The sequence below is a fragment of the Gymnoscopelus braueri genome, assembly GCF_963280865.1.
Source record: "Gymnoscopelus braueri genome assembly, chromosome: 3".
NCBI classification, from domain to species: Eukaryota; Metazoa; Chordata; class Actinopteri; order Myctophiformes; family Myctophidae; genus Gymnoscopelus; species Gymnoscopelus braueri.
The window spans coordinates 23,640,671-23,667,926 of NC_137612.1; the positions used below are offsets into that span (position 1 = coordinate 23,640,671).

Genomic DNA, 27,256 nt, shown 5'->3' on the forward strand with positions numbered 1-27,256 from the left:
GGAAAACGGCAGATCTACAAGCTCACATGCGACGCGTTGTGAGCTTGTAGATCGGCTATTTTCTCTTGGGCTTGTTTTCATAGACCTAGTTGCTTATTCCTCTCACAACATCTGGCAACGCCGACCACTCTGGGAAGAAGACTGTGGGAGAAAATCTTTGTTGGGATGCAGCCTCCTCACGCAACTTGGAACAACAATGCATTTTTACGGCTCATTATCACGGATTATTCCGCCATCAGCGCGAGTATATGTACATATCTGATGAGCATCGACACGCAGAAATAACCTGGATGTTGTTATAGTAAACCGTTTCAAAGGAAAGCTGCTCAGTTAGCCAAGTTAGCCACGTAGCTACACCGATAGGATAGGAAGGAAGGAGGACTTTTAAAATGGCGGAAGGCTGGCCCGTTGTTCCCCCACCGGCCCTCCTCGTCTCGTTGTTGTTGAGCCTGAGCAGTGTGTCCGGTGTGTGGTCCCTGCTGGAGCCCTGTCCTGCTCCCTGCTCCTGTCCAGGAGGTCCGGAGGACACGGTCCAGATCATGGATTGCAACAGAAAAAGGTTGTCCACTGCACCTCTAGACCTACCTGAAGGGATCACCCAGATGTAAGTAATGCTGTGGTAGCCTATCAGCAGACAGAGGCAGTGATTTTCATTTCAAGGACCCCCCCAGTTTGATATGTATTAATTTGACCATGTACCCCTTTATGATATGCTTTAATTAATTTGACCAGGTACCTCCATATGGTATGCTTTGATTTGACCAGGTACCCCCATATGGTATATGCCTTAATTTGACCAGGTACCCCCATATGATATGCTTTGATTTGACCAGGTACCCCCATATGATATGCATTAATTTGACCAGGTACCCCCATATGATATGCATTAATTTGACCAGGTACCCCCATATGATATGCATTAATTTGACCAGGTACCCCATATGATATGCATTAATTTGACCAGGTACCCCATATGATATGCATTAATTTGACCAGGTACCCCCATATGATATGCATTAATTTGACCAGGTACCCCATATGATATGCATTAATTTGACCAGGTACCCCCATATGATATGCTTCGATTTGACCAGGTACCCCCATATGATATGCATTAATTTGACCAGGTACCCCCATATGATATGCATTCATTTGACCAGGCACCCCTAAATGATATACATTAATTTGACCGGTACCCCCATATGATATGCATTAATTTGGCCAGTTACCCCCATATGATATGCATTGATTTAACCAGTTACCAGGCACCCCCATTTGATAGATTTTTAAAAATCTCTGCCACTGTGGAATCCTCAGTAATCTAACTGAGAATTTACAAATGAAACCAAGAATTGTACCCTTAAAGGGATGTTCACACCACTATAACTATAAAAATACAGTTTAGAAAATATGAACAAGTGGATGGCAGAGTCCACACCACAACTATTAACAAAAGCAGTGGTGAACAATATAGTTAGAGTAGTGCTTGGTGTGAAAGTCCCTTAAGGGTCCATTTGGTTCTTCACTATCATAGTTTTGTTAGCTGGGGAACCCCTAAACCCCCCCCCCCCCCCCCCCCAAGAACCCCTGGATTCCACGTTGAAAATCAGTCACAGTTAGAAATAATCCTACCAGGGTCTCCTATAGACGTAGATGAGGCTTCACTGGCGGTCGTTTTATTTAGCCATGATTGAGTTAATGATTTAGTTAGTTTACATTCTTCTATAATTCCTAATCATAATCTGCTCCATAATGTCATTTCAGCACCATGAACCACAATGAATTGACTGCTATTCCGTTTCTTGGATACGTTTCCTCCAACATCACCACGCTATCCTTGTAAGTTAAAGAATATCTTCTGGTTATATTGTCTGCTTTCCTGTCATTTTGTTTGCACCTCTGACAATTTAGGTCAAGTGTTCTTCCCTTACACGTGATGTGGTTGTATTTACTAGCCAAGGCATAGATTTTTCATTAAACTTAACTTAAAACCTTTTTGGAGAATGTTGACTTACACAGACAGTATTCCCAATACAAACACACACACATTACCATACTGTTGCATTGTGCAGTAAAACTATGCAGAAAGTATAACGCTTCTTCTTGTTTATGCATGGAATGCTGTGATGATCACCATTGTCACAATTTCATTAAAACATTTTTTTTTAAATGACTGTGTTACCCAGAGTCCACAATCGAATCTCAGAGCTGTCGATGCATCACCTGCAGCCGTTCGTCTCCTTGGACACTTTGGACCTGACCTCCAACTCCATCCCTGAGCTCAAGGCTGGATCCTTCCCCTCCATGCAGCTGAAATATCTGTGCGTTCACACCTAATATTATTTTTTACCAATTAAGCCCTGGCATCCCTATTTTGGGGCTACCATTCAGCAAAAATAGCTGGTCTAAAAGCTCACAATGAGGCTATTTTCTGTGAAGATATTTAGTGTAGAGTGAAAACAATATACAACTAGTATGAGTTATTGGGAATACGTTCAACTAAGTATAGGGTTTAAGTGGATTAACTTTTTTCCACTCATCTGAGAGCTCAAGTGAGCACCAATTATTTACAGTGAAAAGAAGCACAAGGGCTCTTGATGGTACAGTGGATAATGTTGGATGAAAACAAAGTTAAATAAAATGAATTGAAAGGAAGCCACTATGACAGAACAAAAAGGCAGATGAACTAACAAATAGCAGATCCAAAAGATGGCACAAGAACAGAAGTGGAAGGTAGTAAATAACACAACACAAAAGATATGCCATTAATGGCATTTGATCAATTTAGCTTGGCACACATCAAGAGTTTTCAAATCCACCATAATGCAAGGTTGTTAATTAATTGGCAGTTAATCAAAATGAGAGGAAAAAACAGGTATATACATTTTTGTAGTTTTGCTCGTTGTTTCAAGTAGGCTCTTTCTTTGTGTTGAGCCTCTTTGTGTGAAATCGTGCCTCTTCCAGCTGTGAAAAATCCACGTGCAGGTGTGACTGCAATCTCCTAACCTTACTTATTTATAGCTCTGACGTTTCCGCTTCTTTATCTGATAGGAATTTGAGTAATAACAAGATCAGCGCCCTGGAGCCTGGCTGCTTTGACAACATCTCCAGCTCCCTGCTGGTACTCAAGCTGAACAGGAACAGAATAGCTATGCTGCCGTCCAAAGTCTTCAGACTCCCACAGCTGCAGTTCCTGTGAGTGTTGAATAAGTGTCCAAGGCCATGCATTGACCATGTTTCTTGAGCAATGTGCATGTGTTTAAAAAACAGCAGATCTACAAGTTCACACATCACAATGTGTTGTGAGCTTGTAAATAGGCTCTGAGAATTATTTTATGTGGTTAAATGAAATAATGTTAAGTTTGTGTATTTCATATTTGTTTGCTTGTTCATTGTCAACTTTAAGTTAAATATTATACTGTAACTACAAAATATCAGTCAAAACATTGGTGGCCTAGTGGTAGTAGAGTAGTAGGGCTCTAGACTAGTCATAAATATTTGATGCCACTGTTATGCAGTGTATAGACAAAACTGGCGGTATAAAGATCTTTTATAATCATTGTCTTACAGTGAATTGAAGCGCAACAAGATCAAGGTGGTGGATAGCCTAACATTCAAGGGCATGGACTCCCTGCGATCACTGAAAATGCAGAGGAATGGAGTCACCAAGCTCATGGATGGGGCCTTCTTTGGACTCAACAACATAGAAGAGCTGTGAGTGTGGAGCTGTCTCATCAGACGAAAATGGACAATGTGACAATGATTTTTAGAATAGAACTGTGGCATGGTTAGATTGGGTCTTTAAAACCTGAATAGTAAGTTTGCATAGCACAGATGCAGCACTAGAGGCTTGGGGCAAAAAGCTGGTTAAAAAAAAACATGCTAATACGATACTCACTTGACCTCCACTATAGATTCCTGAGTAAACCATGTCGTTTTAGTGTCCATGAACTGAAAATAGGCAAATTACAATTTAGGATTTTTATAACTGTTGGTCATATTATCCACTGTGATTTTTCAATATTAGCATGACACTTGTATTGACTGTAAAAGTATAGAAATTGTATAATTTCCTACCGAAATAAGTTTATGCATGCCCCCTGAAAAAGCTCCTGTGTAACTGTCGGGACGGTTTTATTTGATTGAGGCAGCTGTCTGTTTTCCCCCTCTGTTTGTATTGCAGCGAGCTGGAGCACAACAACCTGACTGAAGTCAACAAAGGCTGGTTGTACGGCCTGCGCATGCTGCGAGTGCTAAGGGTCAGCCAGAACGCCATCGGCATCATCCGACCCGACGCCTGGGAGTTCTGCCAAAAACTGGAGGAACTGTGAGTTGCCTTTACTGTGAAGTTTAACACGCACGCACGCACACACTTTAACCCATTAAAGGGATACTTCACTTTCGGCGGGGGGAAACATTTAAAAAATATATTAAAAATAAATGAAAAAAGTAATGGAAAATTCATGGCCCCCTCACGCATTAGAGTGTCCTACTAATGTGTGAGGGGGCCTTTATTTTGCCATAACTTCTTTCATTTTTTTTAAATATTTTTTTTTAATGTTTATTTTATGTGAAAGTGAAATATCCCTTTAAGAACGGGAACGCATCTGTGTCATCTTCAGATTTCTTTGGCTATTCAAAAAATAGCAGATCTACGAGCTCATAGCGCATTTTTTCAAATCTTTGAATATATATTTTTTAAAGCAAACATAAGTCAAATCTTTGCTTTTGGGGTTTCTACAAATATCTTCTAAATCCTAACAGTTTAAAAAAAAAGAACATAGGTCGCTATATCACTTTTTTCATGTCAAGGACCCCCAAAATGATATGTATTTGGCCGTGGACCCCCATCTCAATATATGTTGTTCCAGCGACCCTCCAGAAGCAAAGATTTGAGTTAAAAATGTTCGCTTTAAAAATATATATATATTCAAAGATTCGCACACATTTTCACGATTTTTCAAAAATAGCAGATCTACAAGCTCGTAGCGCGGCACTCGGTGCCGCGCTGCGAGCTTGTAGATCTGCTATTTTTTAATAGCCAAAGAAATGACACAGATGTGTTCCCGCATTGAATGGGTTAAGGCCCATTAAACATGTTATACGAAGATGTTTTGGCTAATCATGATTGTCGCATGAATAAGCTTGCGGCAGCGTGTCATTTTCATGGATTAAAAGTTCACCGTCGTGGCAACGGATTTCCGCCATTTAGATTCAATAGAGGCTATAGAGTACAGAAGTCCTGACGTCACTCGTTCATCCCCAGGTTCGTAAAGTAATTTAGCTATGGAGAATAACATTGGGTCATCTTAGAATCGTCTCGTATAAGAATTGTGGTCCAAAAATAAACAATCTGTCTCGGCGATATTGTCAGGGAGGAGGTTCTGTATCGTTTATGATAGTCAGTCACTTATATTTGATACAGTCTGTTTCTGGCGAAAATTTAACTAATTCGGCGGAAGTAACATTATCGTTTTCTCGCCGTCAGTTGATGCTTCATATCCATAAGAGTAAAACAGCCAGGGTCATTTGTTTATTTTTGGAACACAGTTCTTATTTGACGCGATATTAAACACGTCTATGGGGATTCAGAATGGGGGTGGAAAACCGCGAACCAGGTAGACAAACCTAGGATGTGTAAATTACGTCAGACTTCGGTGCTCTATACTGTACATGAGATCAGTGTAGAAAAGAAAGTGGGGCGTGTGGGGGTAGGTTACAGCAATCGCCGTAACAGGCAGGCAGACAGAAGTTACCAGATTGAACAAAATAGGCCTACAAATGGGTGATCTCTCAGTAATGCTTTAATCCCTGCATTTTATCCAAACCAGGATTCATATCGCCCTATCCCTCCCCAACCCTACATGTTTTGTTAAGTTATGTAATAAATCACTTTGTGTGGAGAGTTGCATTGTTATTTGTCTTTGTCTTATTTTCTCTGACTGTGTATGAAATGTGCAGTGAATGAACACGGCTTAACTGGACTTCCTGTGTTCTCTCTGCCTACAGAGATCTGTCCTTCAACCATCTAACTCGCCTGGAGGAGACGGCCTTTGTAGGCTTGGGTCTCCTGGAGAGCCTGAATCTGGGCGAGAACTCCATCAGCCACCTGGGAGAGGGAGTCTTCAGCGGTCTGGCCAGCCTCCGTACACTGTAAGGACCGCATCGTACATACTGCCATCCATTCATGTCATTGTTGTCTATTCGCAGAACATTGGCGATATATCATACTCATACATATCATTTTTGCCGGCTTTATTTTGACGGTGTGGTGCCTATGGGGAAAGCCATCTAGAACAGTAGTTCTTAAACATTTTCATGTCAAGGACCCTCAAATTGATATGTATTTGGATGCGGACCCCCATCTGAAAAGAGTTTATGCCAGGGACCCTGAATTTTCAAAACTATTCAAAAGTTTTCGAAAATAAGCTGATCTACAAGCTTGTTGTGAGCTTGTAGATTAGATTAGATTACCTATTTTATATCGTCTATTTTTGAATAGCTGACATACAGTATAGAATAGGGTTAAACTGATTTCGTTGCTATATTGACACTTTTTGCTGGGGACCCCCTGGAACCCCCTCAAGGACCCCTCACATTTTGTGACTATTTCTTTTTGTGTCAAAGAAAAGGTAGGTTTATGCTATTGTGTATAGTTGTATGTTAATCGTGGAATATTGCCATATTCGACAGTAAAGCAACAAATACAATACACAAGTTTGGTCAAATGCTATTGTTTTTAGACCAATGCATTGTGCTCATTACATAAGTCCTAACCTGATGTTGGTTTTATGCATTCTGATGAAGGCTGCTAAACACAGGTTTGTTTGTTTCACTTTTTGTGTGTAGTATGAGTTGTGTGTACTCCTATTTCTTTTAGATCATCTTCTTGTAGTAACCAGTAACCACTGTAGAAATAGACAGAATTTGTAGTCTTCAGCTTGTAGCATCACCATTAGCAATCCCTTTAGCACCTCAAAGTGTCTCTCAGAATCTTTCAAAATTAGATTGAGTTTTAATGTAAAACTCTGGAACTATATTGAGCAGCGAGTGCAATCACGGGCCAGTTGATGGGCTTGATTAAGCAACTGTGTCTTATTAATTAGAATTCTCCCTGAGAGGCAGAACTAGTGGCGTCGGGGTGAGGTTGGAGGGATGGGAATAGGAAGGCATTAATTAGTGCACAGAGTTCCGAGAAGACATGGAGCTACAAAAAAAGAGAGGGTGGCCGGGTTTCGCTAGTGCTGTCATATCTCCTCATCATGGGCCTTCATAGCTGACGGGAATCAGATGAGGGTCAGGGTCCTTTTCAGACGCACCCAGGCATTAGGAGAGATGCAAACTAAGGGCCCATGACCCACACTCGCCCCTTTTCCACCAAAAGAACGTTGGTCCTAGAACCAGTGCCATTCAAGTTTCTTGGAACCGTGGTGCTTTCTAGCAAACCGGACGCAAACCGGCTTGCATTTCCACCAGATTTAACCAGAGCTATGGTACTCCGGTGCAGTTGGTGGCGCTAATGTACCTAAACACCAAATATTGAAAAGAAGGAAAGATACGTCATACACTGACGCCGGTGCGCAACACAAACGGAAGTAAACTGTATCCACAAATGTTCCTGCGTGAATGTGACAGTTCCCGTTTACATATCTGGATCCCCCTTTTCGTACATTTTAAGTCTTAGTTTTGGTTGGATCGTTTCATTTTAGCTTTGACAATATACAAATGTATGTTTTTTTCATGCTTATAAAGCCATTTGGGTTTAATTAAGATGGCTGATCGTTTAGATTACCTGCGAGCGTTCGTGCTGTTATGTTTACATCAGTGTCGTCCGTCTTCCAACCTACTGATTATTGACACCCCCACGTATGTCGTCACGGTTCACAAGATGAACCACCGATTTTGTTGATCCCGTTCCTAACGAACCTTTAGGGTTCGGAAACCAACTCATTTTCAGTCGAAACACTTAGAACTGGTTCAAAACCCCGGTGGAAAATGGGCCTCTGTGAACACAACAAGCCTCTGTGTGTTCACATGGGCATCGATCACGAGGCCTACCCACATCCTAAAGAAAGATGTGTGGGTGCAAGGCTAGTACTGGTAAACTAGCCAGATGTATGTAGGAGCGAGATGACTGCAGACGCAGCTGAAGTAGGGCTGTCAGCATTACAACATTTAAGTTGACGATTAATTGTCACACAAATAATAGCGATTAACGATTTAATTGTGTTTTTGGCATTGAACATTGGAACATATAAATAAAAAAAATTGCCTTTTAGGCTTCGTAATAAAAAATTCCACATGACATATTTAATCATTTTATACAAAAAACGTAAAAATAGCAGAAATGGCTGATCTATGATTCAAATAATTGCGATTAGACGATTATGTAATAATTGTGACAGGCCTATGCTGAAGGCTCGTCCTAGGGTGACCTAGAGAGAGAGCTAAACGGAGCCAATTAAATCACTCCCTTGTCACAGAGAGGCAGGAGCACCCAGCTGTGACTGTCTCACTCTGTCAACATCCCTGGTAGAAAATACTTTCTCCCAGCCGTCACACAGGATGTGTTTTTAGGTCTCACTTCTTTAACACTTGAATCGTTTTCTCTGTTTTGTTTCCAGAGACATCCGCAACAATGAAATCTCTTGGGCCATTGAAGACTCAATCGGTGCATTTGATGGGATGAAGAAGCTGAACACGCTGTAAGTAATTCCCGTGTCCCCATAGATAATGAATGAATAATGCACAATGTTTCTATGGAGATGTGCAGAAAGCTAAGTACGGATTAGCGTGAATCGTCTAATTTCAAGCACATAGATAGCCATCAGTGGCTATCTACTGGCAGATACGTACATTTGGGTTGACCTTTGTTAAAGTTGTACTATTAGCTGGGTCAACACAGTCAGAACATCTCGCCATCCTCTCTAGGGCCCCCAACCTGCTAGCTGTGAAACACTGCTTCTTGGGGCTTCAAGTTCCAACGGTCTTAAAATGTAATTTTTTTGGTATGCTACCTTTCTCATGACGAATCAGCTGCGTAAATCGGCCTCTTGTGTGTCTGTTTTTTTTTGGCACCGAAATTGGAGCATAACGTTTTATTCCAGTTCACATTTAAATGGACACACAGTAAAACATTACAGAGGACCGATGTTTGTGTGAAAGCCAGGTTTATTAGCATTGTATGACTTTTATATTCATATCTACCAGGATTCTACAACGGAACAAGATCAAATCAATCACACAGAAAGCGTTCGAGGGCCTGGTGGAGCTCGAGCACCTGTGAGTACTGACTCCTTTCTCCTTGAGACCATATATGGCCAACAACGCAGCCTTGAGTATCAGAGCCATCAGCAGTTATTGCTGAAGGGATCCTGGGACAGGGGGAAGGGTTTTATTACAATAGTGCTGATATTGTCTTGCGCCTGTGAAATGCGATGCCATTTTGATCATATCACACCGCTGGAGTGCCTGATCCATATTTCCGTCCTCCCCGCAGGGACCTGAGTAAGAACGGCATCATGTCAATACACCCGGAGGCAATGTCGCATATGAAGCTCCAAGTGTTGTAAGTACGCAGGAGTGGTCTTGGAGGTGCCAACAAGCACATTTATGTCGTTTTTTTCTGTTGCCTTTGTGTTTCAAACACACTGACGAGATTGCATATAATCATTAAGATGTGAGAAAGGTTTTATGATAATTTTAAGAACTGGGTCCCTTGGACACAATTTGAAATAGGTAGTAAGAAATTGATTGACTGTGGTTGGTGATACATCACTCGTAATTATTTTTTCAATACTTTTTTCGATTGTTAACCCACTATATGTTTTCGGATTAACCCACACTGGACATTACACCACCTCTGTGGATAGCTTTAAAGCACAGCTCAAGACCTATTGCTTTTAGTTGATTTTTAAATCTCTGTGTTGTTATTCATGTCCTCACAGTTTTGCCTGATTCACTGCCTTTTTTGCTATATATATATTTTTTTTAATGTTTTATTCTTTTGCTTTTCTTTTTTGCTTTATTGTTTAATTATTTGTACTTTTTCTGTAATTGTATTCTTGCTCCGTAAAGCACTTTGAGCTGCATTTCATGTCGTGAAAGGTATCTTACCGTTGGGTATCTGTTGTTCTCAGTGTGCTGAACACCAGCAGCTTGCTGTGTGACTGCCAGCTCCAGTGGCTGGGCAAGTGGTTGACTGACAACCACTTTGAGCAGTCCGTCTCGGCTGTGTGCGCCCATCCCGCCGGCCTTCTGGGTCACACCGTCCTGTCTGTCCGCCCGGAGGAGTTTGTTTGTGGTCGGTCACTTACTCTTTTCACTTTATTCTTATCCATTAGCTGTTAACCAGAAAATGTGGGGCTATGTATTTTTTCCTGACAATCATATTGCGTTTTAGTAAAAGAAAACTGGTCTTATTGTTTACATCAGGGCCATCTGCACATGGCTCTGCGACCAGCATTCCATCTAGCAGATAAACGCAGGAATACAGTCTCAGTTGCCAGGTCTAGAAAGTCTGTGAAAATGTCCCTTTTGCTAACACATACAGATTTTATGTACTTACAGTGTAGGGCTTTTCCACAGCACCATAGAGAGCGGTTCTGAGAATGCTTAACCCATTTAGACCTGAGGCCGATTCTAAAAACGCCTTCTAAATCCTGACCTAAGTTTTCTGAAAAAGTTCAAATATTTATTCAAAAATTACAAAAAAAAAAATGTTGCTATATACTGTACATAGCAACAGGAACCCCAAAAGGGGTTCCCGTCCAAAATGTAACCATTCGAACTGCAGGTTGCCGTGATGCAGACTACTGCCAGCTCCTGGTATGGAGATATTTCCTATAAAATTCCTATCAACAGTCCTCATAGCTATTGATTGTCAATACGTGCCCATATAGTAGAATTTTTTTCAGCTGGTATTTCAGCATTAAACTTGCTGCTATATCTGTGTTTGTATTCGGCATTAGATTTTAGTATCTAGTCATTGTAATGTCTGATCTGTGTATCTGTTCCGAGCACAGTCAGAAGATGAGTGATCTTCACCTGTAGGGACTGTGCTTTCATTTAGATCAGTAATCTAAGTATCAACAGATTTTAGCGTCACAATCTATGTTAGAAAAGGTGTTCGTTCCAGCGGTTTCAATTGATAAAATCTGGATATTTCACTAACCTGTCCCCTTTGCCAATCTAATATCAGTTCCACACAGTTTTTTATATGTATATATCTGAGTCGGCCCTCTGCTCCACAGATGACTTCCCTAAGCCTCTGATCACCGCTCACCCGGAGACCAACACGGCGCTGCGGGGGAACAACGTGACGCTGACCTGCGTCGCCTCCAGCAGCAGCGACTCTCCGATGGCGACCGCCTGGCGCAAGGACGGCGAGGTGCTGTACGACGCCGAGGTGCAGAACTACGCCCGCTACCAGGAGGGCGAGCTGGTCTACACCACCGTGCTGCACCTCCTCAACGTCAACTTCACCGACGAGGGCCGCTACCAGTGCGTGGTGTCCAACCACTTTGGCGCCAACTACTCCAACAGGGCCAAGCTGACCGTCAATGGTAAAGGGAAACGTTGTGCTTTCTGTGGAAGCTTACTACTTTAACCCATTAAGACCTGAGGCGATTCTTAAAAATGTTTTCTAAATCCTAAAAGTTTTTCGATTTTTTTTTTTTCAAGATTTTTCAAAAATAGCAGATCTACAAGCTCATAGCGCGGCACTCGGTGCCGCGCTATGAGCTTGTATATCTGCTATTTTTGAATAGCCAAATAAGTCTAAAGTGACACAGATGCGTTCCAGGTCTTAACACTTTACCTGCCAATCACGAGTATAACCGTTGATGAAAAATACACCCGTTTACTGCCAAATTTTTTTTTGTCTTTTTTTTTTTCAATTTATCCACACAGAACCAGAGATATCACGATCCAAAGATTTCTAGCTCCATTCACTCCTTGGTTAACTTATTACTTTAAAATCCTGTATCTCGGCTCCTTAAAAAAAATAATTTAAACACTGGCACTGGGGGAAGTAAAATAAAAAAAACCCTCTGGCAGGGAATGTGTTAATGGGCTAATAGGGCCAAGCTTACCGTTAATGGTAAGGGAAACGTGTGCTCTCTAGAAGCTTGGCTTGTTATATCGACTCTTATCCATTTATTTTCTTGAACAAATTACATTTTGATGTTCCTGATTTTATAGTCTTCACAAATACAGTTTTATCCAATTTACCTGCGGAATGTACTCCATAATAAAGATGGTTAACACAATTTCCGAATAGTTCTGCGAGGGTTCGTATGGTCTCTGTAAGGAAGGACCCGGTACTACTTTAAAGGAGTAGTTCACCCAAAAAAACGACTTATTTTCTATCGATTACACACCCCATGATGAAGCCTTGAAGTCATGGATTAGTTTTGGTTTTTGTAGCATTCCTAAGCCAATAATTTGATGAGCGGTGGTCTCTCCGCTAGGAGACACAAATGCAGGTAATTTGTGTCTCCTACCGCCCTCCATGATGATTATCAAATTATTGTCTTAGGAATGCGACAAAAACTAAAAGAAATACATGAATTCAAGGCTTCATGGGGTCTGTAATCGATAGAAAATAAGTAATTTTTTTCAGTGAACTACTCCTTTAATTCTTGATGTTGTAAAAGCTAACCATCTACAAGACGAGAGCATGTTTGCAAATACCACGTGGGTCTGAACGTGGTCTGAGACCAGTGTTGCCAGATTCTGTGAGAGAAACAAGCAACCAGGTCTAGGAAAACCAGCCCTAAAAGAAGTGACTATGGGCCACATGAGCACTTTAGCATATACGTCAGCTATTAACTCTTTGACTGCGGACGACGCGATAACGCGTCAAGTGCTACTTTGTCCAGTTGGCCGTCGACGCGTTCGACGCGCTGGACGCGCGTTCATTGTTTAATCTCTGATTGCGCTATGCTGCTTAATATTCAATGTTATTTTCGAGTTCCACTTACTTCACCCACATCTGCATCCGGTTTCATGACCTGGATTCCGTTTCCGGTTTTTGATTTTTTTCCCCGGTCATTTTCGTCTAGAATAGGTAAACAAACGTTTTTTCACACGGTATAACAGACAAACGGACAGGTTCTCTTCTATAATCTATGGTCTGGGTGACGATCAGTCATCGCCGTCGTGTATCACATCGTAATTTTGGCCGATCAGACAATCTGGGACTACGTCACATCCGTTTTCATGTTTTTCCCTGTCTAATCTCCCAAGAAGGGTGACAGTGACCCAACGACCTGATCAAGCTGTCATGTGCTGCTCTCTAGTGGCGGATTTGTGCTGTGCCTTTAAATTATGTGTCTTTAAATTATTTTCATGAAAAACAATTCAAAATATAAAAATAAAAAAACACGAAGATTGCTGGCACTGGGGGAGTACTTTATGAAAATACTCTGGCAGTCAAAGAGTTAAAATTAAAATACTATTAAAAATAGAATCTTGCGGGGAAATTATAATAAGCAGATCTGGCAACCCTGTCTGAGATTCGCCTCTAAACCTTCCACCCCGTTTTCCCATCGTCCTACTCTCTCTCTCAACAGAGCTGCCCTCTTTCCTCAAGACCCCCATGGACCTGACCATCCGCACGGGCACCATGGCCCGCCTGGAGTGCGCGGCGGAGGGCCACCCGTCGCCCCAGATCGCCTGGCAGAAGGACGGCGGCACGGACTTCCCCGCCGCCCGCGAGCGCCGCATGCACGTCATGCCCGACGACGACATCTTCTTCATCGCCAACGTGAAGACGGAGGACATGGGCGTGTACAGCTGCACGGCGCAGAACGCGGCGGGCAGCCTGTCGGCCAACGCCACCCTCACCGTGCTGGGTGAGTCAGAGACACATTGGGCGACAAACAGTGTTGGAAAGTAACTAAAGTAATATGTAACTTAAAAGTAATATTATTACTTTTTTCCAGTAACTAGTAAAGTAACTAATTACTTTTGGCAGGGAGTAATAAGTAAAGTAACTATATTACATTTTAAACAAGTAATATGTAATAAGTAATATATCACTATGTTTTAGTAACTTTTCAAACACAGTGTTGGAAAGTAATGTTTTAGTAACTTTTCCAACACAGTGTTGGAAAGTAACTATAAAGTAATATGTAACTTAAAGTAATATATTACTTTTTTCCAGTAACTAGTAAAGTAACTAATTACTTTTGGCAGGGAGTAATAAGTAAAGTAACTATATTACTTTTTAAACAAGTAATATGTAATAAGTAATATATTACTATGTTTTAGTAACTTTTCCAACACTGGCGACAAATAACTGGTCCCTGTCATTCTTTTTGAAAGATCGTCTACCACTCCTTCCTCATCTCTTCACTCGAATAATATACACTTGTGTTGATAAATACTTTTAACCACTTTAATATACTTATTGATCGGAGTGCTTAAGGAATTGTTCCGTCCCTCTTCTTCGCTCACGTCGTCGCAGTGGCTCCTAGGGCTGTCAAGTTACAAATTTAACCCTTTAAGACCTGAGGCCGTTTCTTAGCTAATGTCTTCCAAATCCCAACAGTTTTCTGAAAAACGTATGTTTCTATATCAGTGTTTCTCAAACTTTTTCATGTCAAGGACCCCCAAAATGATATGTATTTGGCCGCGGACCCCCATCTCAAAATATTCTGTTCCAGGGACCCCCCAGAAGCAAAGATTTGAGTTAAAAATGTTCGCTTTAAAAGAATATAAATATATTGATGTGCACACATTTTCTCGATTTTTCAAAAATAGCAGATCTACAAGCTCATAGCGTGGCACTCGGTGCCGCGCTATGAGCTTGTATATCTTCTATTTTTTAATAGCCAAAGTGTAAAATAATGCTTTTTTTAGCTCAAATCAAAAAATGACGCAGATGCGTTCCAGGTCTTAATGGGTTAAGTTGATGATTAATTGTCACTGAAATAATTGCGATTAAGGATTTAATTGTGTGTTTGACATTGAACATTGGAACATATGAAGCCTTTTATAGGCTTCATAATCAAAAAATTGCACAGGGCAGATATGACAAATAACTGAAATATACAAAGAAATTATTGACATATTTAATAACTTCATACATGCAGAAAATAGCAGAAATAGCTGCTCTACAAGCTTACAACGCGTCACTTTAATATTTGAAAATGTGTGAAAAATATTCAACATGGAAACGATTATGCATTTTCTCAAATAATGACTATTAGATGATTCTGTAATAATTGTGACAGCCCTACTGGCTCCTCCTATGTTGCCGTTCTTGCATCGTCTCAAACCCCCATTATTGGTTGTTTGCGATGTTGGCGTTTGTAGTGAAGATCTACCGTAGTTCTGTAGGACAGCGTTGGCAAAGTGTTTTTTTTACTCCCAGGACATTTCATTTGAGATTGATAGCGACATGCGCCTATTTTGTGTTCTTTTGTAATTTGATTAACTAATGTAGATGGTAACGGCAAACCTTGTTATACTGTGGCCTGTTCGGTGTGCCTATTCACTTTGTGAAAATTACAGTGTAACTGGACAGCTCCGACGTATAACCATTTTGATCACAGAATGCGAGAGTGAAACGTACTGTTTCAGCCCTCATACGCCGACGCGATGATCGGTGGCTTTAGCAAATTGGTTTCTAAGTGACTGTTTTACAAGGGGTCAAGGTTGGCCATCAAGTAACATGAAATCAGTAGCTTGTGTTCAAACTACTAATTCATTCATCACTGACGATCACCGCCCGTGCAGATGGTTCCTTGCGTAACTTACTTACATTCAAGCCCTGCATATTTTAATATCGTTTAAAGCTGGGTTTCCCGTGCGGGATGCCAAATATCTTCCACTCAGGCAAGAGGGAATCCTTGCTATGAGTTTCAGGCAGTACTGCTTGTCAACCAGTAAGCGTCCAACCCAACACCAGTGTCTAAAATGTAGACACTGGTTGAGGTGGTCTCCCTATTCTTCCATCGAGACATTTAATGACATTTAATGTCTGGGGAACGCATCTGTGTCATTTTAGATTTGAGCTATAACCATTATTTTATACTTTGGCTATTCAAAAATAGCAGATATTCAAGCTTGTAGATCTGCTATTTTTTGTAAAATCATGAAAATGTGTGCAAATCTTTGAATATATATATATATATATTGTTTTAAAGCGAACATTTGTAACTGAAATCGTTGCTTCTGGAGGTCCCTGGAACAAAATATTTTACAAATGTTCGCTTAAAAAAATATATATTCTAAGATTTGCACGCCAAAAAAAAAAAAAGATTGTAAGCTCATAGCACGGAACTCTGTGCTGCGCTATGAGCTTGTAGATCTGCTATTTTTGAATAACCAAAGAAATCAAAAAATGACACACAGACGCGTTCCCGGTCTTAACACATTGACCGCCAGAGGTTAATCTCATAATGTACTCACCAGTGCCAACGTTTTATTGTTGTTTTTTGTTTTTTTCACGTCGCCATAGATCTTGTTAAAATCCTTAAGATTGAGCTGTGCACTGTTTGTAAACATCGCGGACATCTCCCTGCGTCTACCAGTCCAAACCACGTGTCAAACGGAGCCGCCATGTTTGAGTTCTGATCGTTTATGTTAACATGGGAAATGCGAGGATGAAAAACTACATGTTTACAGGGGCTTTTACAGGGGTTTTTGTGTACGACTTAGAATGGAGACAGACGGGAAACAAAAAACGTGATCGCACTTCCGGTCGACATCGGGTGGTGTTACACTGAAAATGGTCCCCCTAGAAAAAAAAAAAAAAAGGAAAAAGCACCACAGCCCGTAGGCTACGGGATCGGCGCTTAACCGTTGGATTTAACGGCCCGTAGAACTACGGGCCCGGCGGTCAATGTGTTAATGGGTTAACATAATCTACCATACAGATTGGATTGCAGCTTTGAAAACAACTGTCCAGCTATAGCTCTATAAAAGACACAGTTCTATGAAAGCTATGGTTCTATTGATAAAAACTGTCAGTAATCCAGCCACTGACCGAGACCCCATGTGCTTCCTTCCAGAAACGCCCTCCTTCATGCGTCCTCTGGAGGACAGGACGGTGGCCCGCGGGGAGACGGCCGTGCTCCAGTGCATCGCGGGCGGCAGCCCCGCCCCGCGCCTCAACTGGACCAAGGACGACGGGCCGCTGGCGCTGACGGAGCGGCACTTCTTCGCCGCCGCCAACCAGCTGCTCATCATCGTGGACGCGGGGCCCGGCGACGCCGGCAAGTACACCTGCGTCATGTCCAACACGCTGGGCACGGAGCGCGGACACATCTACCTGGGCGTCTCGCCCTCGCCCAACTGCGACACGGGCGGCGGCGGGTACGACCAGGACGGCTGGACGACGGTGGGCATCGTGGTGATCGTGGTGGTCTGCTGCGTGGTGGGCACCTCGCTGGTGTGGGTCATCGTGATCTACCACATGCGCCGGAAGAGCGAGGACTACAGCATCACCAACACTGGTGGGTGCGGCGCTACTTTCATAATGGCATCTAGGGCTGCAATTAACTCATTAACCCATTAAGACCTGAGAAGATTCTATAAATGTCTTCTAAATCCTAAACAAAATTTGAAAGAAAAACCCACATTTTTTTTCCTCAATTTTTCAAAAATAGCAGATCTACAAGTTCATATCGCGGCACTCGGTGCCGCGATATGAGCTTGTATATCTGCTATTTTTGAATAGCCTAAAGAAATCTAAAGTGACACAGATGCGTTCCAGGTATCAATGGGTTAATTCATCTACAGTATGACCATCATGTTATGGTCTAAATGAATCGAATACATAGGCCTAATCACAAAATTATAACTTTTATACAGTGAAACAGAAATATCAAACGTTCATATTTGGTTGTAAATGACCCATATTTTTCCATGATGGATCACTAAACTGATTATTCAATTGCTATAATTGTATTTGATACATTTTCAGTTGATCTGTTAATTGACTTCAATTAGCAATTTTACCTTTAAATGCAGAAAACAGAATTGCCAAATTCACTCTGTGGTTTTGGATGTTGGTGTCCTGGTCTTGGCTATATCAACGGAAATTGTTACTAAATAATATAGTCTCCACGTTTGTATCATTTTGGTACTTTTGGGAGAACAGGCTGGAAGCCATTTGTCTCATGTTTCAGTGTGCTTGAGCCTTTGGCTTTGTAGGAGTAACACCTTAAGTCTGTCTTTTCACCAGGGCTCAATTCAGCTATCTTTGATTCGAAGTAAATGTCGTATGAAAGCATCACGGAACAATTGTTTCCTGATGTCTGCTGAGGGAGATTTCCAGCGAGGTCCCCAAGCACTATGAAAAACAGTTTAATTTCGCTTTCAAGATCTCGATCCCTAAAAGGTTTCTGCCCTTGAATCTCCTGAAGTCAGTTGTGCAGTTCTGCACTCCATTCCTGGGGTTCTCTGAGGACCTAGCAAATGAGTCTAGAATAACCACCGAGATAATGAAAGTGCCCAGGGGGAAGAAATACCTGGTATATTCGTGTGAAAGGCGGCTTCTCAGACTTCTCAAGACCTTGTGTAACAAACAAAAAAAACATGCTTTTTTTTCCTGCCTTTCCAGATGAGATGAACTTACCAGCAGACATCCCCAGCTACCTGTCCTCCCAGGGCACGCTGTCGGAGCCCCAGGAGGGCTACAGCAACTCTGAGGCGGGGAGCCACCAGCAGCTCATGCCTCCTCTCTCCAACGGATACATCCATAAGGGCACCGATGGTGGGTGATGGCCATTTCTCATGCACTCACATTGGTTTGACTGAAACTCGACCCATTCAATCCGGAGACACATCTGTGTCATTTTAGATTTTATTTGGCCATTAAGAAATAGCTGATATACAAGCTCATAGCGCGGCACCGAGTGCCGCGCTATGAGCTTGTAGATCTGCTATTTTTGAAAAATCCTGACAATTTGTGCAAATCTTTGAATATATACATTTTTTTAAGCGAACATTTGTAACTAAAATCTTTGCTTCTGGGGGTCCCTGGAACTAAATATTTTACAAATGTTCGCTTAAAAAAATATAGATTTGCACACATTTTCACGTTTAAAAAGATTTCACATCTTGCCGCACTGTGAGCTTGTATATCTGCTATTTTTGAATAGCCGAAGAAATCTAAAATGACAGAGATGTGTTCCCGGATTGAATGGGTTCCCGGATTGAATGGGTTAACTTCTGTAATGTTCATTTTGCCCCCTTATACCCTATCTGCACTGTAAAGTCCTGTATGTCAATTTAACTCTGATTGTAATGATATAACCAAATGGATTCGGTTATATCTGTACACTATTGTTACAAATGGATAAAATAACACTAAGGATCTTACTGTGTAGTGTGAAAGAAGCAAGAAATATATTGGCAATCCTAAGACACCAATGGCTTATTTTGCCTATCCTTTTGTGTGAAAAGGGATAGGCAAAATAAGCCATTGGCTTCAGCCTACTCCTTTTTGGTCTTAATCATACATGATATGATGATATGTTGAATATATTGAATGTGTCCTGCTAAGACCAAAATAAAATACTACTACTACTACTACTACTTGATTAAAAATATAAGACAGAAGATTAACTTCACTAATAATGTTAGTAATGTGACCATACTGGTTTTTATTACGTTTTTGCTGCATTCTGTGTTCCTTTGCTAAGATGCTGATACAATGCTGTGCGTGTTTTTGTAGGTGTGTGTTACGGGGACACGGGCAGCGAGGTGGAGACGGAGGGGAACGGCATGCTCCACTGCAGGGTGAGCTCTCTGTTTACGGGACGCAGCAGCTTCAATCCCGGGGACGCCCGCGAGGGACTGACAGGAGTCCCCAATGGTTAGTTACCGTTTTTACTTGGGTCTTTATTTAACCCATTAAGACCTGGAAACGCATCTGTGTCACTTTAGATTTCTTTGGCTATTCAAAAACAGCAGATATACAAGCTCATAGCGCGGCACCGAGTGCCGCGCTATGAGCTTGTAGATCTGCTATTTTTGAAAAATCTTGGAACTTTTTTCATTTTTTTCCCCCCAAAAAACTTTTAGGATTTAGAACAGTTTTAAGAATCGCCTCAGGTCTTAATGGGTTAACATGAGAAAGATTAGAGACGCAGAACTGAGGCCAGAGAGTGGTATGGACATGATGCAACATAGATGCCTGGAATTGAACCAGGGACATTACGATTATGTGGTTGAATTCATGTTGATGTGTATTTTCAGACATTTACACAATTTGGAGAAACACAAAATCCTCTCGCACAAAAACTTGGCGGCTTCCTTTTAGTAACTCTGAGGACCCCCTGTTGAAGACCCATGGGTTGAACAGTTAGCCATTAACATACCTACTGGTATACCTTCATACTTGGCTTAGCTCAATGATTGATTAATTAATGTCACAGATTAATATCCTCCTGTTTGATATTTTCTGAGCACTGATCAGTTTTAATACATCATGATAACTATGTGACATTCACACAGAATTGATGAGGTTCATCTACAGGCACCTTACACAATAAAATCCTCAGTGTCTAATGTATCCGTTTATAAAGCTGAGGGTGTACAAATGTAAATGTATTGTCCATTTGGTTACATTTTTACACTCACTAGAGTTAACCCATTGATACCTGGAACGCATCTGTGTCACTTTAGATGTCTTTGGCTATTCAAAAATAGCAGATATACAAGCTCATAGCGCGGCACCGAGTGCCGCGCTATGAGCTTGTAGATCTGCTATTTTTGAAAAATCGTGAAAATATTTTTTTTAATATTTTTTTTCCGAAAAACTGTTAGGATTTCGAAAATCTTTAGAAGGGGCCTCAGGTCTTAATGGGTTAAATGAACACTGAGGTTTCTACTGTTTACCAACAGAATTGCACACATAACACCGAACATGCCTTAGAATCTTCACAGTAGGCCTGTAATAATAACTGCCCCCTGTCTTGTCCCCCCACAAGGTGGCGCCGGTTCATTGGTCATCTGCTCCGACTGCTATGACAACGCGAACATCTACTCGCGCACACGGGACTACTGCCCGTACGCGTACCTGGGCGAGGACGACCCCCTGGACAAGAGCGTACCGGGCGTGAAGGAGTCCTCCAGCGAGCACGTCGCCCAGCACGAAGACGTCACCCTGGAGGGCCTCGTCGCCAACCAGGACCCGTCCGTCTTCCCGGCCTCCTCCCACGACCAGAGGCTGAGTGGCAACGTGCCCTCAGAGCACTACACTAACGGTCAGTGGTGGGAAAAGTACTCGCATGTTTTACTTAACCCATTAAGACCTGAAGCCGATTCTAAAAATGTTTTCTAAATCCTAACATTTTGAGAAAAAAAAATATATTTTTTTTTTTCACGATTTTTCAAAAAATAGCAGATCTACAAGCTCATGGTGCGGCACTCGGTGCCGCGCCATGAGCTTGTAGATCTGCTATTTTTGAATAGCCAAAGAAATCTTAAGTGACACAGATGCGTTCCAGGTCTTACTTAAGTAAAAGTATCAATACTGCAATGTAGATTTACTCTTGTTACAAGTAATAGACCAGAATGAAAAATGTACTTGAGTAAAAGTTCAAAAGTATTGGTATCAAAATGTACTTAAAGTACCAAAAGTAGAAAGTACTCATTGTGCAGAATGTCCCATTTCCCAAGTTTTCAAATGTATAAAATGCATACAAATCTTTTTGAAAATAGCAGATCTACAAGATTGTGAGCTTGTAGATTGGCTATTTTCAAATGGCCAAAATGTATATAGGGCTGAAGTGGTTAGTGTGTGTTTTGTAATGATAACTAGTAACTAGTAAAGTTTTCAAATAATTGTTGTGGAGTAAAAGTATGATATTTGCGTCTGTGGTGGAGTAGAAGTAAAAGTACTGAAAATTGGAAATACTCCAGTGAAGTAACATACCTTAAGTACTTGAGTACATGTACTTAGTTACTTTACACCACTGCTCAAGTCTCAGCACTTGTTTGGGAGATACTAGAAAAGCCTGGAACATCTGGGAAATTGATGTGGCCATTTGAATGGATGTGGGAGATAGGCTAGACTCCATTTTGACTCTTGAGTGCTATTTCCATGTCACAGAATAAGCAGAAAATGTACTTGAGAGTGGGTCAGGAGGGCCGGTTGGAGATATGCATTGAAAATGCAGTTTTTCTGTACTGTCAGGAATTTAACCTATTGAGACCTGAAGCCGATTCTACAAAGTGTCTACAGTTTTCTGAAAAACGTATGTTTCTATATCAGTGGTGCTCAAACGTTTTCATGTCAAGGACCCCCAAAATTATATGTATTTGGCCGCCAACCCCCATCGCAAAATATTTTGTTCCAGGGACCCCCAGGAGCAAAGATTTGAGTTAAAAATGTTCGCTTTTAAATAAATATTCAAAGATTTGCACACATTTTGACGATTTTTCTAAAAATAGCCCCGCTACGAGCTTGTATATCTGCTATTTTTGAATAGCCAAAGTGTAGCTCAAATCAAAAAGTGACACAGATGCGTTCCAGGTCTTAATGGGTTAATTTCCCGGGCCTTAACTAGTCCCTGATTAGACCAGCTAAAAGGAATTGGCTAGAGTGAAAAAGGATTGTAGGCGGATCCAATCACCTTCCTGGTAAAGGCTGTGAAAAGTTTGTATGCATTATGTAACTGTTCCCCTAAGCTATTTCATTTGTTGATTGTTATTTAAAAGGTCTGCAAATCTACACTAGTGGAAACCTGGCCTCGTATCTCATTTACTAATGAGATATCAGACAGTGGGGCCAGTGGGCAGAGGTCCAGTCTAGCTTATGCCTTTATTTAAAACAATGAGCTCATAGATTTCCCTTAAAGCCACCTTGCCTAACGATGAGATATTTCACAGCGGGAGAACGCAAGTTATTAAGATAGATTGCCTTTATTTAGTGTGGATGCTGGACTCTACGATCTTATCTGTTCAGAGATACAAAGTGTCCATCTGTGAGCTCTGTAGATTTGTATGAGCCATCTGGGAAACCGAACACAGGATACAGCGAAACAATAGACGAGGCATCAATTGTCTTTGTGCCGTTTTTAGCATTCCAAAGTTATCAGATCTGACATTTCACTCTCCATTGACAGCAGGAAGGGACAAATATATCAAGAGCCAACTATATAGAATTGATAGAAGAATTACATTATGTAGATTTTTTTTTGTGTTTGATAAACTCCAGCGAAAGAAGAGCTGAATTTCTAAAGGAAAATATCAAATGTTGCAACCATTTGATATTTTCCTTTAGAAATTCAGCTCGTACTTTTTGTGGCACGTAATGAAACAATCTCAATGAATTGACAGTTTTATCTGTATGCCAATGTGCTCTGGTGGACTTGATTTGAAATGCAGCTTTAACCCTGGTAGCCTTCAACATTTCTCTCATGTCAAAAGAAGAGGGAATTAGAAAGTCATAGTGTGCATATACACTTACTGTAAACTCATTGTGACACTTTTAGTATTGCCTCTCTCTCTCTGCTGTTAGGCTTATCCAGCAAATGTCGGGGGGCTGGAGGGACATCAGAGATTTACCACTTTATTACACATAGATTTGGTGCTGTCAAATATGACTGTCCCGCAGCAATATTCTCCTTTTTAGTGGATGAAGTATGTGATGTACTGTATTTCCATGAAGGTTTTGCTCAACTAAGCTCTGATCTACTTTTCTGTGATCCCTCTCTCTCGCTCTTCTCGGTCGTAGATGTTCCCAGCAGGTCGTTTTGGGCGGAAGGAGAAGAATCGTCCACGAGGCCCCAGCCAGGGCCGTCCCAGCACCCAGTGACTGTACACAGGACGCCCCGGTTAAGCTCCTCAGCGGCCGACGGAGCAGAGGTGCAACAATGCAGCACCGCGGAGGTGGACACCCGGCTCGGTCAGTGCACGCAGGACCACAGAAGTGCCTCCCATAACAGGACTAACCCTCAAGAGCAGCCCATTCCCACATGAGGGGAACGCCCCCCCAAACACCCCCTCCCTACAGCAACGTTCTTCCCTCTGACTCTTCCTGGTTGCATCCCTCAATCCTTCACCTCTCTCTGTGTCTCTCTCTCTCTCTCTCTCTCTACCCACTACCTCCAAAGAGACCTCCTCACACTCTGCCAAAGAAGCTCTCATGTATGTTTACATTCCTCCCCCTCCACGGGAGAAGGAGACGCTTTGTTTGCTCTCCGCTATGGAGGGAAAAAGGAAAACAGACGGATCATCTTGGGCTGGAGAAAATGGATTGGCGATTAAAGTCGCCTCCCTCTTCTGTGATACCCCTCCCCCTCCCCCCAACTCTGCCTCTTTCTGTCAAAAAAAGAAAAGAAAACCCTCTTCACTCTCCTTCGAGAGAAAGCTATGAATGTATGCTTCAAAAGAGCCATGTTTGATGCTGCCATGGGAGCGTTTTGAGATGTTTTTTTCCCCAAGTCTTAACTTAACTCTCTCTCGCCGTTCCTGCAACCGGGGTGGGAGCTGGGAGGAGGGGCAGAAGTACAGTTTTAGTGCCAGTGTGCATATATACTGCTTCACGCTGGCAGCCCTGACGACTCCTCCTCATGGCCGGTACGGTTATACTTGCTGGAGCAGCCTTGCTACATGACTTGTGTGGAAACGAATAAATGACCTCTCTTCCCAAGTGTGTGTGTGTGTGGGGAGGATAGCGGGTCAAATGCACGGGGGGGGGGGGGGGGGGGGGTTGTGTATTTCCCTGACCAGCAGTTTGTGGTTCTTTTATTAACTTAATATAGGGAAGCGACCCCAAATGCATACGTCCCTACATTCCCGTAGCCATTCCCTATAGACTTTTAACGACGTAATCTGGTACACCTGTTATGCAAAGCCCAGAGACTATGACACCAAGAGTGGTGTATATTATAATTTATATATATATATATAAAGTATATATATATAAATATATAACCTATATCATCATTGCCTATTCTCGTTTTGTCCTGTGTCAAGAGTAAATGACTTTTTCTTATGTTTTCATAATGCTGTTTTGTTGGGTTAAGAAAGTATACAAAGTTTGCACATTTGACAATCATGGATTTGCTGGCCTTTCTGTAATGGCCAACTTTTATCTTTTATTTTTTTACAAGCAGTCTCGACAGCCTTTTGCCGGTATTTTCATGGTTTATAAATTCATTATGCACTGATTTATTTTTTTCTGTTTCTCAAGATGCATTAACAGGCACTTAACGTAAATGGTGGTCTATTTTCTTTAAAATGCAGTGTGCATGCCATTTTACATTGCTGTAAAGGCTTGTTGCCATGACTTCCATATCCCAAACTTCACTTAATCATCCTTATTGATATTCATTAGGCCTAGATTATCTCTCTTCTCGGGACTGTGAAAAAGGAGAATGTATTGTATTATTTTATACGTGTATGTATGTGTACATATGGCTGTTAATCTATTCAATCTCATATCCTTCTAGGCCTTTTTGTAGAGAGGCTTAAATCCCTTAAACTACAGTGACTTTTAAATGTTTTTACTCTTTAATTTTCAGCCGGTGTTGTCCCAGCATGATTCCATAGGCCACACGTTTTGTACAGGTTATAAGACCAATTTTTCTTCTCAAGACTACGTTATATTCCAGTTTATCCTGATCACCGTAATTATAAAGTTGCAAGTTGCAACCATGTGCATTCCACATTGTTTTCATAAGGTTAACTTGTCGAATTGCTTTCGGCCGTTTGGGAAATCAAAGTGCTTATCAGGCAGAAAGGAATGGTATTTATGTCGAGTTTAATTTGGCCTCATTACATGTTTTGTCGTTCTGAAGAGCTCTTGTTTATTGCACTTCTGAATCGCCCAGACGTGAATTAGTTACCGTAAGTAGCCTAACACGCCACACCCATTTGTTCCTCTAAGACCACTTTCTTATTTTCTGAATATATTCATTGTTCACCCAATTATGTCATGCTTTGGGGTTATTCACCTCGTTGATTACAATGTTTGATAATTGATTTTTCCCTCCTGTATTTCGAGAGTTTGTAACTCATTATTGTAATCTTTTTTTTTTTTTTTTCAGTTAATTTGATTTCTGTAAAATCAGAATTCATACTCATAGGACACATTCCGTGCAAAACAGCTTAATGATATGAATTATCATGCATCCGGTGGGCAACATTCTGCTTGTTTCAACAAAGGTTCTCATTCATCTTTTTTTCTCCTTCCTCCTTTAGTAGTGGTGCACAAATACCAACACCGGGTACGGCACCCTACATCAGCGACCAGGGCTTTTGCTAGTTCATAGAGTCAAAAAATAAACAAAACAAGCATGAAGTCATGCTGAGGTCCTTAATCTGTACATTACATTACCAAACAAGATGGACTGCTTATACTTTTGTTCAAACGAACAGCATGATAACATTGTCTCATGAAAGGTTATCACATTAGTACTTTATATCTGGACATACTTCAGATAAAGTGCCCACACACACGGTCCGCTTCAAATGGTATATGTGCATCTCTGCTTGGTGGTACTAAACTTAACAGGATTTGCATGAGATGATTCTTAGACATTCTTGCCTCCGCTAGCTTAAAGTAATTTTTTCTAAACAAAATAAAAGTAAACTCCATGTGGGAATATTTCCTCAACAATCAGGTGTGTCAGTATACCAAACCAACTCCTTTCTAAACCCCACGGTGTACCTAAGCTTGATGGGAGTCAGTCAGGTTTGTTTTGTGGCAGATCATTAGCGTGTGGTCTACATGAATTTGGAATCGGGCCTCTGTTGCAGACTCCCATCTGTCAGCATTGTGACGCACTCCTTTTCTTCCTTTTGTTACCTATTGTAAGTGCTTTAAGGGTTTGCCGAGTTCAATTTCATGCTCCTCTGATTGTTGGAGAAATTGAAATGGAAAGGTACAATGACAGGTACATCTGCACTGCGGTTTCCCTCTGGATAAAGTTTTCTACCTATCTATTCATCTCAGCGAAGCTTCACTTCTGGAGGGTGTACATTGATTTGATGGTCAATTCTTTTTTGCCAACACAGCTCAATATAATGTTCATTTATTTGTACTTGTTTTATTCTTTGACCGTCTATGAATTTATACCAAAGTTTAGCAGTAATGCTCTGGCAATATCAAATGCTGCTTTTTTTTGTATTGAATTTTTGCAAAAAAGGAACAAAGAAAAAAAAGGACAACATTTCTTTCAAATGTATTTTGTTTACGTGTACATTCTGTAAAGCATGTCTAAAAGAGCATTTTTTTTTTTGGTTTGTTACATAGCTGTTACTCAAACAATAAACCTGAATTCTGATA

At 41.3% G+C, this 27,256-nt stretch overlaps 1 protein-coding gene across 1 annotated transcript; it reads left to right on the forward strand.

Moving 5' to 3' along the window:
* On the forward strand, positions 1–27,256 carry lrig2 (leucine-rich repeats and immunoglobulin-like domains 2). The gene is made up of 18 exons (XM_080422021.1): positions 1–604; positions 1,765–1,839; positions 2,187–2,321; positions 3,052–3,195; positions 3,571–3,714; positions 4,184–4,327; positions 6,010–6,153; positions 8,625–8,705; positions 9,211–9,282; positions 9,500–9,568; positions 10,140–10,303; positions 11,253–11,564; positions 13,575–13,856; positions 17,022–17,465; positions 18,575–18,727; positions 19,691–19,831; positions 20,949–21,224; positions 23,699–27,256. The coding sequence occupies exons 1-18, from the start codon at positions 390–392 to the stop codon at positions 23,941–23,943; spliced, it is 3,240 nt and encodes a 1,079-aa protein (XP_080278147.1). The 5' UTR covers positions 1–389; the 3' UTR covers positions 23,944–27,256.